Below are 14,659 nucleotides of genomic sequence, written 5' to 3'. Positions count from 1 at the left end.
GAGCAAAAGAAAACATGTATGAAAGAACCACCTAATCTGAGCAATAGAATGAAGATAAATGCCTAAGACCACCTTGTAGAGCACTGTAGTCAAACTGACCGAGAACAAAGAAGGATAGAGATCATACATAATCTTTTGGTTAGATCACAGATACCTGTGTCTCTACACCTGAAATGAATTTTCGAAAACCACTTGATCTGAAAATACTACAGTGACATAGTCAGTGAAGAGTCCCAGCATTTATCCAGATACATTGTCAATGAACTTAAGCAAAATGTAGAATATTCACAAGTCTAGTTCCAGTAAGTCATTTTTGGTCCCAATTTGGCAACAGGAAGAACAAAGACTCTAGTAGTTATCTGATGAAGCGATCAGGTAACTCAAGGGAGTTATCTGATTCACAGAGGAACTCATGCATCGTCTTGTAATGGCTGCCGGGAAAGCTGGTGCTAAATATTAGCTGCCTCAAATTAGACCATCTTACTCAAGAAACCAATTTCAAAAGGTCACCACTTTTCTGGAACCAGATAATTCAATGAGACATGACACAACGGAAAACTAATGTAGTTGTGGAACACAGACATTTCCAACTCTCCAAAGAGACTAAAGCTGTTGTAAGATAAAGTTTGCTCCTCTAGAAAATCCAGATGTGATTTTCTTTGTGTGTGTATGTGTGTGTGTTTTGAGAGACAGAGGTCATGACCACATCTTTATGAAGTTACCATCTTTAGAAAAGAATGCAGAGATCCTGGGAAAATGGTGAGGCTGGGTAGAGCGATTACTTGTCTCAGCATGGAAAGATTTATCTTACTCATTTTCTATCTGTGTGAGCCTAGACTAATAACAACCTCTCTAGCTTCATTTAAATTATTCATAAAGTTCAAATAATACTTATCTGGTATTTCAATGACTGGTTGGGAACCTCATGTACGAGATATCGATATATTTGTGTTAAGAGCTTTATAAACCAAAACCGAGGCAAAAATCAATGTAGGCATAATCAAGTGCCTAAAGAAGCAGAAGATTTTCCAGGAGAAGCAACTTCAAACCAACCCGTGATCAGAGATGGCATTGTGAAGTCTATGGTTTACATCTGAAGATGCTGCTTCAAACCTGCTCCATTCGCCTGAATTCACTGGCCATTTCTCAGGCAGGTATAGTGTGACAAAACTGCTGACCAGAACATATGTCCATTGACTGGTTAAACTTTTCTACACTAGGTTTTTAATGAGTACACTAGTCATTAAAAACCTAACCGCGTTTGGTTTTCTACCTGGTCAGCCCTCCTTTAAGAAAGGTAGCCTTTATGGCAACCTATTTTTAACTCAGGCCCACAGATAGATCTAATAAGTATGTATCAACATACCATACTCCTGAAGCCTGAGGCTCCTGCCTTCCCGAAGAGCCAGAGCCACACACATNAGGCATAATCAAGTGCCTAAAGAAGCAAAAGATTTTCCAGGAGAAGCAACTTCAAACCAACCCGTGATCAGAGATGGCATTGTGAAGTCTATGGTTTACATCTGAAGATGCTGCTTCAAACCTGCTCCATTCGCCTGAATTCACTGGCCATTTCTAAGGCAGGTATATTGTGACAAAACTGTTGACCAGAACATATGTCCATTGACTGGTTAAACTTTTCTACACTAGGTTTTTAATGACTACACTAGTCATTAAAAACCTAACCGCATTTGGTTTTCTACCTGGTCAGCCCTCCTTTAAGAAAGGTAGCCTTTATGGCAACCTATTTTTAACTCAGGCCCACAGATAGATCTAATAAGTATGTATCAACGTACCATACTCCTGAAGCCTGAGGCTCCTGCCTTCCCGAAGAGCCAGAGCCACACACATACGTGCACACACATCAGCCCACTTGGGGCTTTGAAGCATAACCAATCCCAGCTGAAGGGCAGGCTCTTCCACCCTCCCCCCACTCTAGGAAGTGACTGTTGCTTTCTCCATGCAAATTCTGCTACAAGCACAATAAAAATCAATGAAGACTTGGAACAGCTGAGACTGATTTTTAACAAACTGCTGAGGACACCAAAATTCACATTCTTGCAATCCTTAGACAATGCCCCAAATATGTCACTCTTCATAATACATCCCTCCTGTGTGCTTGTCCAGACTCCTACCATCCGGATCCAAACTCCCTCCCTTAGTGTGACTTCCTCCCAGACCCCTTTCTCCTGGGTACCTAACACCTGATTCTGATGTAACCCATCCTTCTCCCTCTGCTCCCTTCCATTGCTCCAATCCCTTGCTTTCTGTTGAGCCTGGCTGGAAAAACCCTGGCTCTGGATCCACAAACTTCCTGTCCTCTGTTTGTACACTGGGCCGCGCCCTGCAGATCAGGGTAACTATAAACTCGTGGTCTCAGTTCTTTCACAAACCATCTCTGCTTAACTCAAATATCTTAAACTATAACCGTCTCCTCCACTCCGAGCAGGACACACCTACTTTGCCAACAATAGTTAAGTCACTTCAGGGTAACTCCCTCGACTTCTCTCGTCCCACCTTAATCACCCTTTCTTCTAGTCCTTCAGATCAAAGCATGCCCCTCTCCCTAATGTCCGTTTCTCCAAACTGATGTCTGGAGGTGACTCTGGAAATGAGGAAGAGACGTATCTAAACAGGTGGCCATTACAGTAGCACAGGTGAGAGGTAACAAGGGCCAGAACTAAACTGTAGCTCCGGGAATATCGCTATGTCCCCTACACCCCTGCTGAATATTTGGAGACTAGCCAACCAGGACTACACAGGCATACCTCAGAGACGCGGTCAGTTGAGTTCCAGACACTGTAATAAAGCGAATACCACAATAGAACAAGTTGGGACCTTTTCGCTGGTGGAGGATCTTGCCTTCCGTTTGTTAAAAAACGCAACACCTGTGAGGCACAACAAAGCGAAGCACAATACAACGAGGTATGCCTGCAAGTACATGTAATGCCGAGCACACGTGTGCATTCTTAAACAACTAGGAGCAGAGGGGAAAATAACTTTATAAACTTCCTTTACCCCAATCACAAAGATGGTTGAGAAACAGTAGAAAGAAGAAAATAGTGCAGAACAATAATTTAACAGTGAAGGATCAATTCAGTAGTGACCCTTAAAACAGGATGAATGAAAGGTGAACCCATAGAATGCGGGGGGGAAAAATAAGATGCCAATTTATATTTACATTCCATCCAAAAGGAGGAGCAGCAAATTAACCTTCATGAACATTTACTACAGACTGACGCTGGTGCCTGTCCTTCAGTGACATCCACAGCGTCCTCCCATGCTCAGTACCTGAGGTGACATGAGGCAGTGGGTATCCCAACAGCTCCCAAACTCGTAGTTTGCTTTCAGCACGTGCAGCAGACTGCAGATTATTTATACCAACCTGGGTGAGATTACGTATTTTATCTCTTTTTCATTAAGTAATCGTTACAAAATATAGCTTATATAGATCCCTGCACGTTTTAAATCAACATGGATTGAAAACACAACGAAAGAAACAACTAAGAGAATGACAGAGAGAGACGTTGATTAACACAAGCCCTTCATCAACCACATTGTGAGTAAAACCAGGGTGGATCTAATCAGATTTGATAAGAATTTGGCCAAAAAACTCATCAGAGACTAAGAATAATATAGGAAATGTAGAAGCCAAAGAACTTACATGTATGATCCATGGACACACATAAAAGTTCACGGACATGAATTAAAGGAGGAGAATGTGGGTAGGAAAGGGTGGGCAGGGCAGATGGTAATAAGGGGGGAAAATGGGACAACTGTAATAGCATAATCAATAAAATATATTAAAAAATAATCAAACAGACAAACTGCAAACCAAATTAATAAAAAAAAGGAAATAAAACAAACACATAATGCTAATGTCAAATGGAAAAAACACCAAAACAGGAAATTTTAAAAAAACATTAAAAGGCTCCTTTGCACAAGTCTATGTAAATGCATTTGAAAATCTTGATGAAATAAATACATTTCTAGAAAAAAATATGTATGTAGACCTATGTCAATGTGGTTAAAGATAAATTTCACCCCAAGATTGTACTGAGCCTTGAGAAATTGGTTAATAATAAATATATGCAAATAACAACTTTAAAGAAATTAATGTACATTCATCAGAAGCGTTTGCTCAAAAAACGTTTATTGATGGAAATACGCCACCAGAGAAGGCAACACCACTGGCGGAGAAGGCAGATTCTAAGGCAGTGTCATCAGACACAACAGCTTGGGCACTTGCAAATGTATTGCTGGGTGACACCAGACCACCCATTTCACAGTAAAGCACAGGCGTTTCAAAACAATTTGCAAAAAGGAGAAAACAGCTGCAGCTCATTACAATTTTTATTGTTGCAAATATTTACAAGTTTTAGAATGATCAAAATAAGGAAAACAACATCCTTTCCCAAACTTTTTTTCTTTTTCAGTCTCACAGGTCAACCTCCCTCCCACCAACAGGGCACTTCTGGGGCCCTTCTACCCAGATTTGCTACTAAAGGAACCAGACCTGAGATCTGGCCAGGCCCATCTATTTCTGCATTGGTATAAAAGAAGAATACCCTATTATTTGAAAAGGAGGTAACAATACATAAGAATTAGTAGTTTTGGTTTTTGAGCCACAAAAGTCTACTCCATGATTCCAATTTTCTAATGACTAAGAACTGTTAATTAAACAAGGAGACCCTTAAGCCGAGGTGGCTCTAAATGCTGCAGCTGCTCAGGTAAGCAACCCCAAATTTAAGCCTGTAAATGCTTCAAGGTTAGGAAATCAAAACACTAAGGGCAAACTTCAAAAGCAGCCAACTGGGCTGTAAGCTGTGACCAGTAAGTAAATTCCACTATAAAGGTCTCCCCGCAGCTCCAGTCAGGTAAGGGGAGCCCTCCTAACCACTTCTGGCTTGGCACTGCCGGATTCAAATTGATTTCTGCTCAAATTCTCACAAACTTCAATATGTTTATATTTTGAGAGTTCTGGTATCTGAAGAGGAAACCAAAGGGGTCCCCAGTCTGCACCCCCGAAGCTAGGAGGAACCAGCAAAGGTACCCACTGGGCGAGAGCACCTACTTTCTGGAGCTGCCTCTGGAGGTGGCACCTAAGTCTCCCTCTGACCCCTGGTCCGAAGCCTTTGTGTTTTGCAATTTCAGGCTTAATTGAAGCATTTCCCTTCCTGTCTGCGTTGGGAAACCAGCTGGGGTTGGACCGGTCTGGGGGTGGACAGGGACCGGCACAGAAACCAGGCTGGGGTCAGTGTGAGGCCTCGGGTGAATAATACTTTGTCTCAAAGCTAAACAAGCAGGCTAACTTTACCAAAGATCATCTTGAATTACCATGGCCACAGTGGAGAACTTTTAACCTGAAACTGTTTGTTAAATGAGGAGGCCACTACGCAGAGGGGGCTCCATCGCCATGGTGGACGGTAGTCTCTGTAAACAAACCCAAAGCTAAGCCTGTAAATTCCTCAAGGTCACAAAATCAAACCGCTAAGGACAAACGTGCACAGCCAGCCGACTAGGCTTTAAAGCTGTAGCCCATCCATAATTTCCTGGCTTTGCTTCTGCATTTTCTGTCTACAAGTCTGTCTCTGAGCTCCTGTTAGTGGAGCAGTCCTAAGCACTTCCGGTTTGGAGCTGCCTGATTCCAATCAGGTTTTGCTCAAATAAACTCTCAAAAATTTTAATATGCCTAAATTCCTCTCTTCACAGAACCAATCTTTACGTTAAAATATTTAGAGCTGTGATTCATTCCAATGTCTTTATTTTTTTAAGGCAGGCAGGAAGGAAAAAGAAAACACAAAAAGAAAAGGTAAAGGACAGAAATGTGTTGAGGAGTAGAGGGGTGTGTGCCTGCTGTATTCACTGAAACTACAGGACTTTTCTGAAGTCCGCCCGAGGCACCAGGGTTAGTTCAAGATGAAACAGTGTGAGTGAGGCATCAGAGTTTGAAAAGCTGTCCCTCAGGGCAATTGCTGATAAGTAGGAGCAGTTCCTCAAGATTTCTCTGAAATATTTTAAACCACTTATTTTTCTCCAAGAGGCTATTTTATTACTAAAAAAAAAAAAGCAAAACCCCTAGGTCTTTAACAGGGGTGGCATTCAAAAGGGCTGAGATACAATCATTCTCTTAAATTTGTCTTTGAAGTAGAAATGGGATCACATGCAAAGCACCAAAGGAGTAACAACAATTTCAGCTGCCTTCTTCGGTGACATGCTTCTACTCAAACGCATGCATCATGGCATGTGATCTCTTAGGTTAGGATTACCCTTTCCATCAAGGCTACCGCCCGAGACCCATGTTTTCAGAGAGAAGGAACTGCTATCCCTTAAAAGTGGCAGCTAATTTCTGTTCGTGGGGATTCCAGTCTCTTCTGCCTTGGCCTCCATGAAAAAGGCCATGCAGGGAACACACAGTACCTTCCCTTGAACCTGAACACCACCGCTGCCATTTGCTGAAATAAACTTACAAATTTATAGGGAAAGTCATGACCTGTCATGCCCAAAGTAACAATCTGCCATACTTATGATTATATTTGATACCATTTTTATATTTAGGAAAATTCTATCATTTGCCTTTTAAAGATACATAGGCCAGTACGCTATTACTATATTACTGTCATAAAATCAGCCACCCCGTCACATATCTCCCAGTTTCCATTCATGGCTTTTGGTGATTCGTTTATTAACTCTTTCCCTCTTGAATGTAAGAGGGCCGGGGCCCTGCAGCCTCAAGGTCACCAACGTTGACCATGGCACACGGTTGGCACTTAGTAAATATATTTGTAGAATTAGTGGGTAATGTAATTTTATTATATATTTATTATAATACCATATGCCTGCAATTGATGTCCCCTGAGCTTAGCCTGTTACATTGTTAGTAAAAATATATCATACATATAAGTTTTAATTTAAACAAACAAAAAAACAAACAGAAAAAGTTCGCTTTAAATAATCAGGTATTCCATATGTTCAAGTGAATATGTTTTATTAAATGCATACTAGTATCTTTCTATTGTGAGTATACATAAGTTAAAATGTATATATTTATTAAATATAGATATAATACTAGAACATGATTATTTCAGATGAGAAATCAAAATAAACCCATTTTTAAGTTTTTTTTTGGTCACTCCAAATTGATATTGCTCATAAAAAAATACACTGATTTTTCCCTGGGGGAAAAAATTAATTCCATAGCAATGTAGTTAAGGGACATGTTTTATTTCATAGCTTTCTGCAAGCAAAATTGCTTTGATACAAAATGAGTTCGATGATACAGGTGCTACTGTCCACTCAAGCGAAAGAAAACCTCACATTTATATGAATGCACTTTTTAATTATAATCTTACAGTATAATAGGTCTAACATCCAGGACACCTCTGGCCTCATGGGAAGCAATGGCACAGCGATGGTGTAAGGTTCTTGACATCAGAGCACGGGCAAGTGCTTACAGTGACTACCTGGGAGCTCTCTGTCACACACAGCTTGAGTACCTGTGCAGATGTGTTTATCATTTTGCCCTCAGCTTTGGGTTGCTATTTAAATCATATTGAAATGCATCCCTTGTGTGTGTCTATCTGCATTTCAGGGTGTCCATGAAAGCAAGAGGAAGTCATGAGGTACCCTTAACGTTAGCTACTGATGGAGGGCTGTGGCTTACATCAGAGGGTGTGGACTTACCTGCAGGTACAGGAATTGATTTTAGTGTGTACTCGAGACGCACAGTGCAGAAATGTTAGTGCACGTTAAACTCTATCCTCCCCCTCACACACGACATGACTTTAACCCCAGAGCATCTGACAAAAAAAATTATACAGATAAAATAAAAAGACAAATACACAAATAAGGCCATCTGCAGAATTTTAAACTCACCTCTCGCAATATTTCACAATAATTTCTACATCATATTTTACATCTTTCAAACTTAAATAATAAATGCTCAAGGAAGGGCCTTGGTGGAACCAATTGCACTATCTCTTTGAGGATTTGTCCAATTTACTGGCAGGCGACTTCCTCTGGGGTGTGGGGATTTTGGAAGGCTTGGCTGTGGACGGCCGAGAACTCGCTCGGGGCGAAGGCCTGTGTGTCTGGGGGACAGTCTCCACGTCTGAGCACACGGACTGGATTTCTGAAATGTCAAAGTCTGACGCGTCACTGCCGCGGCGGCTGCTGGCCCTGCTCCCGGCCTTGCTTCCAGCTCGGCTTCCTGGTCGGCTGGGAGTCTTCTTGGGATCTGAGGAGAAAGGCAGAGGTGGGTCACTCTTATCACTGGGTACATCTGTACCGGATTCCTGCAACCTACTGCCCCCTTGGTCTCAGCGATTTCTCTCGACACCTTGTAGGCACTCAGAAGATACTGTGGATTCCTGGCTTCTCTCCATTCCACCAGGGTAGCGCAGCCTCACTTTAAGTAGACGCAATATAGAAAAAGCTAGGTTTACAAACAAAACTGAGATGTGGGCTTACCCTGCTTAAAACAGGATTCCATTTAGTACAAACAGATATAAGAAAACAGCTATAATTAAAGGCTGTCCTTTCCAAAGTGTAGTGTGTATACCCAGATGTGTGCAGTGCAAAATGAAATAAACTCTTAGGTGCAAGTTTAGCCCAAGGAGAAGTCATTGAAAGCACACAGGAATTTAAAAGGCTTGAAACTTTAAAGAAGCTTCATGCTTGCTGAGCCCAGAACTCCAGGTTCTGGGGTTTGTATGAGAAATATGAGAAGTGCTGGTTTAAGGCCCATAATACTTGGGTTTTTCCAGCCACCCAAAATAAAGCCCAGTACATTTTCCGAATAGACAGAGGGACCAAGACTTCGGAGCTCAAAAAGGCGTAGGACACTCTTCTAGTTTTTCTTCTGTTCTCATCTCTTTCTGGTACTCTCCAAAAGGGATTTTCTAATTATTTACTCCATGACTCATTTATCCCCCACCTTGGTGGGAGGGCTGAGGCTCTGTGTCATTTCAAAAGAATACAGCACAGCATCATCGACTCGTCGTTTCTTCCCAGAGAGGAGGTGAGTAAGGGGACTTTCATCTTTAGAACGCGCCTCGAAAGCTATTGAAGAAGGAAACGCACCACACTCACCAGCAAACTGTGTTCGGACTCGGGAGGCTGCAGTTGTGATCAAGCCACTGTCTTCCCCGGAGTGGAAGCCTTTCCCTGATAAGTATCCTGGAAGTCGAAGCTTGCTGCCTTGTATAGGTGTTCCCTGTATTCAATCAGGGAGAAGACATTTCAGGATATCGCTCAAGTTCTGTGGCATACCACCAACACACCTTACAGGTGGCTGCAAACGCTCTACTGGACCTCGTCAATGAGGCATGGGGTTCCACCTGCTTGTCTCCACTAATTTCTCATACTCTCCCTGAATTCAAAGGGAACTTTTAAAGAAAATGGATTCACGTTGAAGAGAAATGCAAAAACAAAGCTCCCCAAAGGATGGCAAGGAAAAAAAAAGACAAACGAAAACTGCGAGCACTTGAGTGTCTTCCAGTCTGTTAGTACATGCGACACACGAGTTAAGGAGAAGATTGGTACAACGATGCTGGCTGCCTGGCACAGAGAAGACGGGGCCCCGAGAAACTGTGCTCGGCTGTTCTGCGGTAGCACAGCCTGTAGGGGACCAGGCAAAGCTGAATCAGCAGAAATAGAACGATAAGGAAGCAACGCCCAGAGGGCTGTCATTTAAACACATGAACTGCAAGAAAAGTGGCGTTTTATAAATTGCTACAATGCCCCTTCGTCTCTCGGCTCTATCGCCTTCTCTGGTCCTTACATACAAGCTACCTAGGCAACATTGGGGACAATTCTTTTAAAATTCTTACAGGAGCTCACAGAGACTGTCTAAAGCAATCACAACTATGAAATTTTATTGTAAGTCTAAAATCCTGGCATTTTGTATAGCTCACCACAACATTTTGACAATTCTCCCAAAGTTAAAAACAACAAAAACAACAACAGATTCCCTAAGAAGTGTAGGGATTCTCATAAAGTCACAGGGAAGTATCTGGAAGAAATTAAATTATGTGTGTATTAACAAAATTAATTGTTCCTTTATTAAGTAGTTTTAAATGTTTAATAAAGCATCTGTAAGACCTTTTGATACAGCAGGGTTATAAATTTGTAATATTAACATAATATCCATAATTCACTACATAAGTGTTCTATACATATATTTCAATATAGAATTTACATATTTGCATGCATATCATACACTTAAGCTGTCAAAGTATGTTCACATGTATGACCACAATTAATCTCCCCACTCACCTAATCATAACTTTTTTGACAAATGTGGAAAATGAGGCCTGAGGAGGGAAGTGATTTTCCCAAGATCCGACTACTCTCATTTGGTTAAACTCCTAAGAATCTAAGAATCCATGAGACAGCAAGGACTCACAATTACGAAGTATCACTCCAGGTGGCAGAATTCATTAGGTTCCTCTAACTGTTCTCACTCTTTGCCACAACAGACCCAGCACGAGGGACAGACGTCTCTAGATGTCATGTGTGACAGTCACATTTCCCACTTGAGGGAACAGGTGGACACGAGGGGCCGGGGGAATGAGGAAGGGTTGGAGAATGACTGATTCTGTCCCATTTCCACCCCTATCATTAATGCTACTTCCACCTGAGGCATGAGGGGAATAAAATGTTCTCTGCCTGCCTGTTATCACTGATGAGAAGATTAAATACAAGGTAAGAAAGTATTACGGGAAGCACCGAGGGCTTTCTAAAGCCACTTACCACTTTTATGCCTGGATCCTGTCCTTGAACATGAAATACCTCCTTTAATTCAAGAGAAGCTACTTAGGGATGCCCTCCTTAATTATTATGATTCTTGTTGATCAAATGTGCTTATCTGGTGCCTATGTTTGTCATTTTACAAAGAATTTCCTTTAGGGTGACTTTCAATTGAATGTAAATGATCTATGTGTCAATCTTGGCAAATTTTATATCACCTAAATATCTTATTCCCATATATCATGCCGTATTAAAAGCTGGAGCTTGCTTGAATGATAATAACCATTAAAGTCTAACAAATATACATGCCTTTTGAAAATGGCACATAACTTTTTACATACCTAAGCTCCCAATCCCCTCTAATAATTAAAGGCTTAGCATTCTTGGGCATAAATAATGTAACAGACATTCAGAAAGACCTTGGCTACAGCAAACACTCAATAAAAGTTCTTTTAATTGAAGTGTTTGCTCTTGCACACGACACTGCCTCTCACTTTCACCTAAAGGGGGTTGGTTGTACTTCTTACTTTTAGAAGCAATACCATACTGTCAGCTCTAAAAGAAACTTTACTTCGGGCTGCCTGTATTGTACTCTCCCACAACAGAGAAGTAATATTAAGTATGAGTAAGACGACAAAAAAACAAAGGAGGTACAGCACTCGCAGGTGTCACTATGTGAAGCCGACCTGGTCAAAGGGGCAAAAACTGTCTTTACCGTTAACCAGGTACTCTCACGCTTTCCAAGAATTGCTGGGTTGATAATTATTTTATGGAAGTCAGTTAAAACAAGGTAGTATTACCTAAAGCACATATATTAAGGGAGAGGTAGAGCAATGTTAGTGGGTGACAGTTTCAATGAAAGAAGGCTGTTAGACTAGAAGCCGGGGCCTTACGATACCTCTGCAGACGGCACGGAAAAGTCTGAGCACTCTGCTGGCTTACAAGGAGTTGACATTTTGCTGTTTGTCAACCACGGTTTACCGTAATTGCGTGTTAAAGGATGGAGAATCTGTATGGAACAATGGCAAATCAAATGTAAAGGAGAGCAGATCAAAAAGGAAGCCACAGAAAAAGATACTCATTGCCAAGACTCACATTTCAAAGTAAGAATAACAATAATTAAAAATGCATGAAAAGATCTGATGGCAAATCATACACACCGAAAAATGAATGAAGCTTTACAAAGAAAAACAATCTGAAAGGTAACCAAAGCAGCACCTACAGAGACAGTCTCTCTAGAGGCCGTAAGGCAAAAACATATATTTAAAAAAAAAAAACCTTCATTTGCCATATTGTGAGAAGAAACACAAATGGAGAAAGCTCACAAATTTCAGGGTCCTAACACACTCAAAAGTATACTCAAGACTTTGACTGCATGGGAGGAGGAAGACGTTTCCTCCCCGAGTCCTACCTTGGGTGTGCTGGTGGCAGGGACCTGCGGGGAGGCTGCCTGGCCAGCCTGACTGGACATGGACGTTGACCGGTTGGGCGAAGCTCCTCGCGATGAAGGCCGTGATCTCCGGCCCCGGGGTCGGAAAGCAGCCATACCCTGGCTGGCACCATCTGCCAAGATGAACTTCTCCCGCAGTTCCATGTTCGTCCTTCCTTTAGCTGGATCGCGTAACATACAATAGTGCACAGAGACAGAAGAGGAAGAAGAAAAAAGAGGCGGTTAATCCTTTATGGGATGGACAACCACCTGGCCCCACATGTTACGCTGAGGATTTGAAGTACATCTCTTTGCCATGCCAACCCCAACTCAGCACAACAAAAAGGTAAATGCATCCCCTTACAATGCATTCCTTTTGGATACAAGTAAGTTTGGGGAAGAAAAAAAAAGTGTTTATTCTAACACTAGACACCAGCCAGAATAACCACTATTAAAGAAAGAATCAGCATGAAAATGGAAAGCTCATGCTAAAATACTGTTAATCCACCAGCTACTGATGCCCACATGGGTTCGTTGCCCTTTCCGCACACCGAGAAGACAAGCCAGGGAAGCAGGGACTGTGTCTTTTGCATGTACTGTCAAGGTCAGGAGAATGCCAGTATTTTAATAACATTGGGATTAATTAAACAATAGAATTACACAGAATGACAGATGGCTTGTTAATCATGATGACAACATATAAACTTTCAAGTTTTTCTTTAAAGGAGGTGGCTAGTATTTTTATTTTATGCCTTGAAAAGCTCTGTTGTACCAACATGCAATAACAAACACCAGACCCAAGGATCCGTGAGGTAATCAGTGCTGCGACACCGTACAAACACATGTGCACACGGAGAACACTCCACAGGAACCCAATGAGCAATGTGTTAGCATGTCTTTGGTCACTTACTCAGCACCTACGTTTGCAACACACTGCAAGTGTGTGAAACTGTCAGAATTTAAACTTGGAAGCACCAGCTCAGTTGGATATGACTTAAGCCATACGCAATGGATGAAGCGTGTTATTTTCAAACAAATAATTAAAGCAAGAATGTAAAAGTAGGAAAGAGCAAAGGTAAGAGAGGAGAGGCAAAGAGAGGGGTTGCCAACCTATAGTAGGCTGAGTAGTAGTAATTGAAGAGTTTGATTCCGAACGTAACATTTTACTCCCATGATGATGAACTAGAAAAAATGACACAGGATACTGATCACATTAAAGAACACTGTTAGCAGGAGAAGAAACAAAGTACAGTAGTTGAATATGCAAAGGGTGCTCACATCTGGCCTGGAGCGCACAATTTAGAAGAAGATTTGCATTAGGACAGGCATTGGAAGGTTGGACTCAAGAAGAAAAATGTACTTGGAAGACACTGCCACAGTCACGCTAACTTCGCTAAACTAACTAACAAAAACACTGTATGTCCTAATTTCCTTGTTTCATAAACAGAACTACGCTACCTGAGGCTGCAATATTTTCAAAGTATAAAACAAAAAGGGAGCTTTTGTTATTTCACTGCCATTTGTGGTTGTATCTTTGACTTGCAGAGAGCAGAGCTCCTGAGTGTGGCTGTGCAGCGACCCTCTGTGGCCCTATCAGAGAGGCTGCTGGCCGCACAGGAACTCAGTCCACTACACCAGGTATTCAGATGCCAGCACTGACCCAGGCCTGATATGGCTCAGCGGACTGAGTGCTGGCCTGTTCATCAAAAAGTCACAGGTTTGATCCCCAGTCAGGGCACATGCCTCGGTTGCGGGCATGCGACTCTCTCACACGAGGATGTTTCTCTCTCTCTCTTCCTCCTTCCCTTCCCCTCTCTCTAAAAATAAATAAAATCTTTAAAAAACAAAACAAATAAACAGAAGATAACAGACGCCAGCACCAAAACAAAAGAGGCCCAGAAAAGGGGACCAGAAGAGGACCTCCTAGTCGGGAGCCTAACAGTGCAGGCAAACACATTTTTTGTTATTTGTTTAAAAGGATTAAAATGAGTCACAGAAAAAGCACAAAAATCTCACTGTTTTTTTTTTTCCAGAGAAAAATGGGCCTATTCTGTAAATGAGACTAAGACTATGGGTAAAGTAAATCAATTAAAATTTCAAAAATTGATAACAAGATCTGAAAAAATAAGGAAAATGAAAAGCTAACCATGGGTTCTTAGGCTGTGGACATGGTGAGAACGATTATAGTCTCTATTTTTAATGTTCCAATCTGCCACTTTAAAGTAAGAGTCAAGTTATCAGTTATTTTTTTAATCTTTAAGTATTCCTTTCCTCACCATCCCCTAATGTCATAAAAACTTTCATTTTTAAACTGTTACTACCCAGTATCTTCAGTCTTCAGCACCTCAGCTTTCCTTCCTCCTACTCTGCTATTTAATGACAGATGAATTCTTCCCCTCGTGGGTGTCATCGCTCATACTGAAAACTGCAGGTGGGACCCTCTCATAAAGAAGATCGAGTCTAGTATTTCTTGCCTACCGG

The 14,659-nt window shown here is 41.6% G+C and overlaps 1 protein-coding gene across 14 annotated transcripts in view; it reads right to left on the bottom strand.

Moving 5' to 3' along the window:
- Positions 1-4,135: 4,135 nt before the first annotated feature.
- Positions 4,136-14,659, bottom strand: part of DST (dystonin) — a 442,077-nt gene continuing 431,553 nt past the window's right edge. For 4 of the 14 annotated variants that reach the window (XM_037056339.1, XM_037056338.1, XM_037056342.1 and 1 more), the window contains 5 exons: positions 13,289-13,360; positions 12,161-12,360; positions 11,648-11,758; positions 9,082-9,214; positions 4,136-8,236 (listed from right to left, as the gene is read on the bottom strand). In XM_037056339.1, coding sequence (XP_036912234.1) covers positions 7,974-8,236; positions 9,082-9,214; positions 11,648-11,758; positions 12,161-12,360; positions 13,289-13,360 — 779 coding nt within the window. In that variant the 3' untranslated portion in view covers positions 4,136-7,973. The remainder of the gene's footprint in view (positions 8,237-9,081; positions 9,215-11,647; positions 11,759-12,160; positions 12,361-13,288; positions 13,361-14,659) is intronic. The other 10 variants (XM_037056336.1, XM_037056344.1, XM_037056345.1 and 7 more) reach the window with 5 other exon arrangements.

The sequence above is a fragment of the Sturnira hondurensis genome, unplaced genomic scaffold (assembly GCF_014824575.4).
Source record: "Sturnira hondurensis isolate 20B ecotype Veracruz unplaced genomic scaffold, ASM1482457v3 Scaffold0008908, whole genome shotgun sequence".
In the NCBI taxonomy this organism is placed as follows: domain Eukaryota; kingdom Metazoa; phylum Chordata; class Mammalia; order Chiroptera; family Phyllostomidae; genus Sturnira; species Sturnira hondurensis.
The sequence above is the reverse complement of the archived record's forward strand: the minus strand, read 5'-3'. Positions and strand labels throughout refer to the sequence as shown.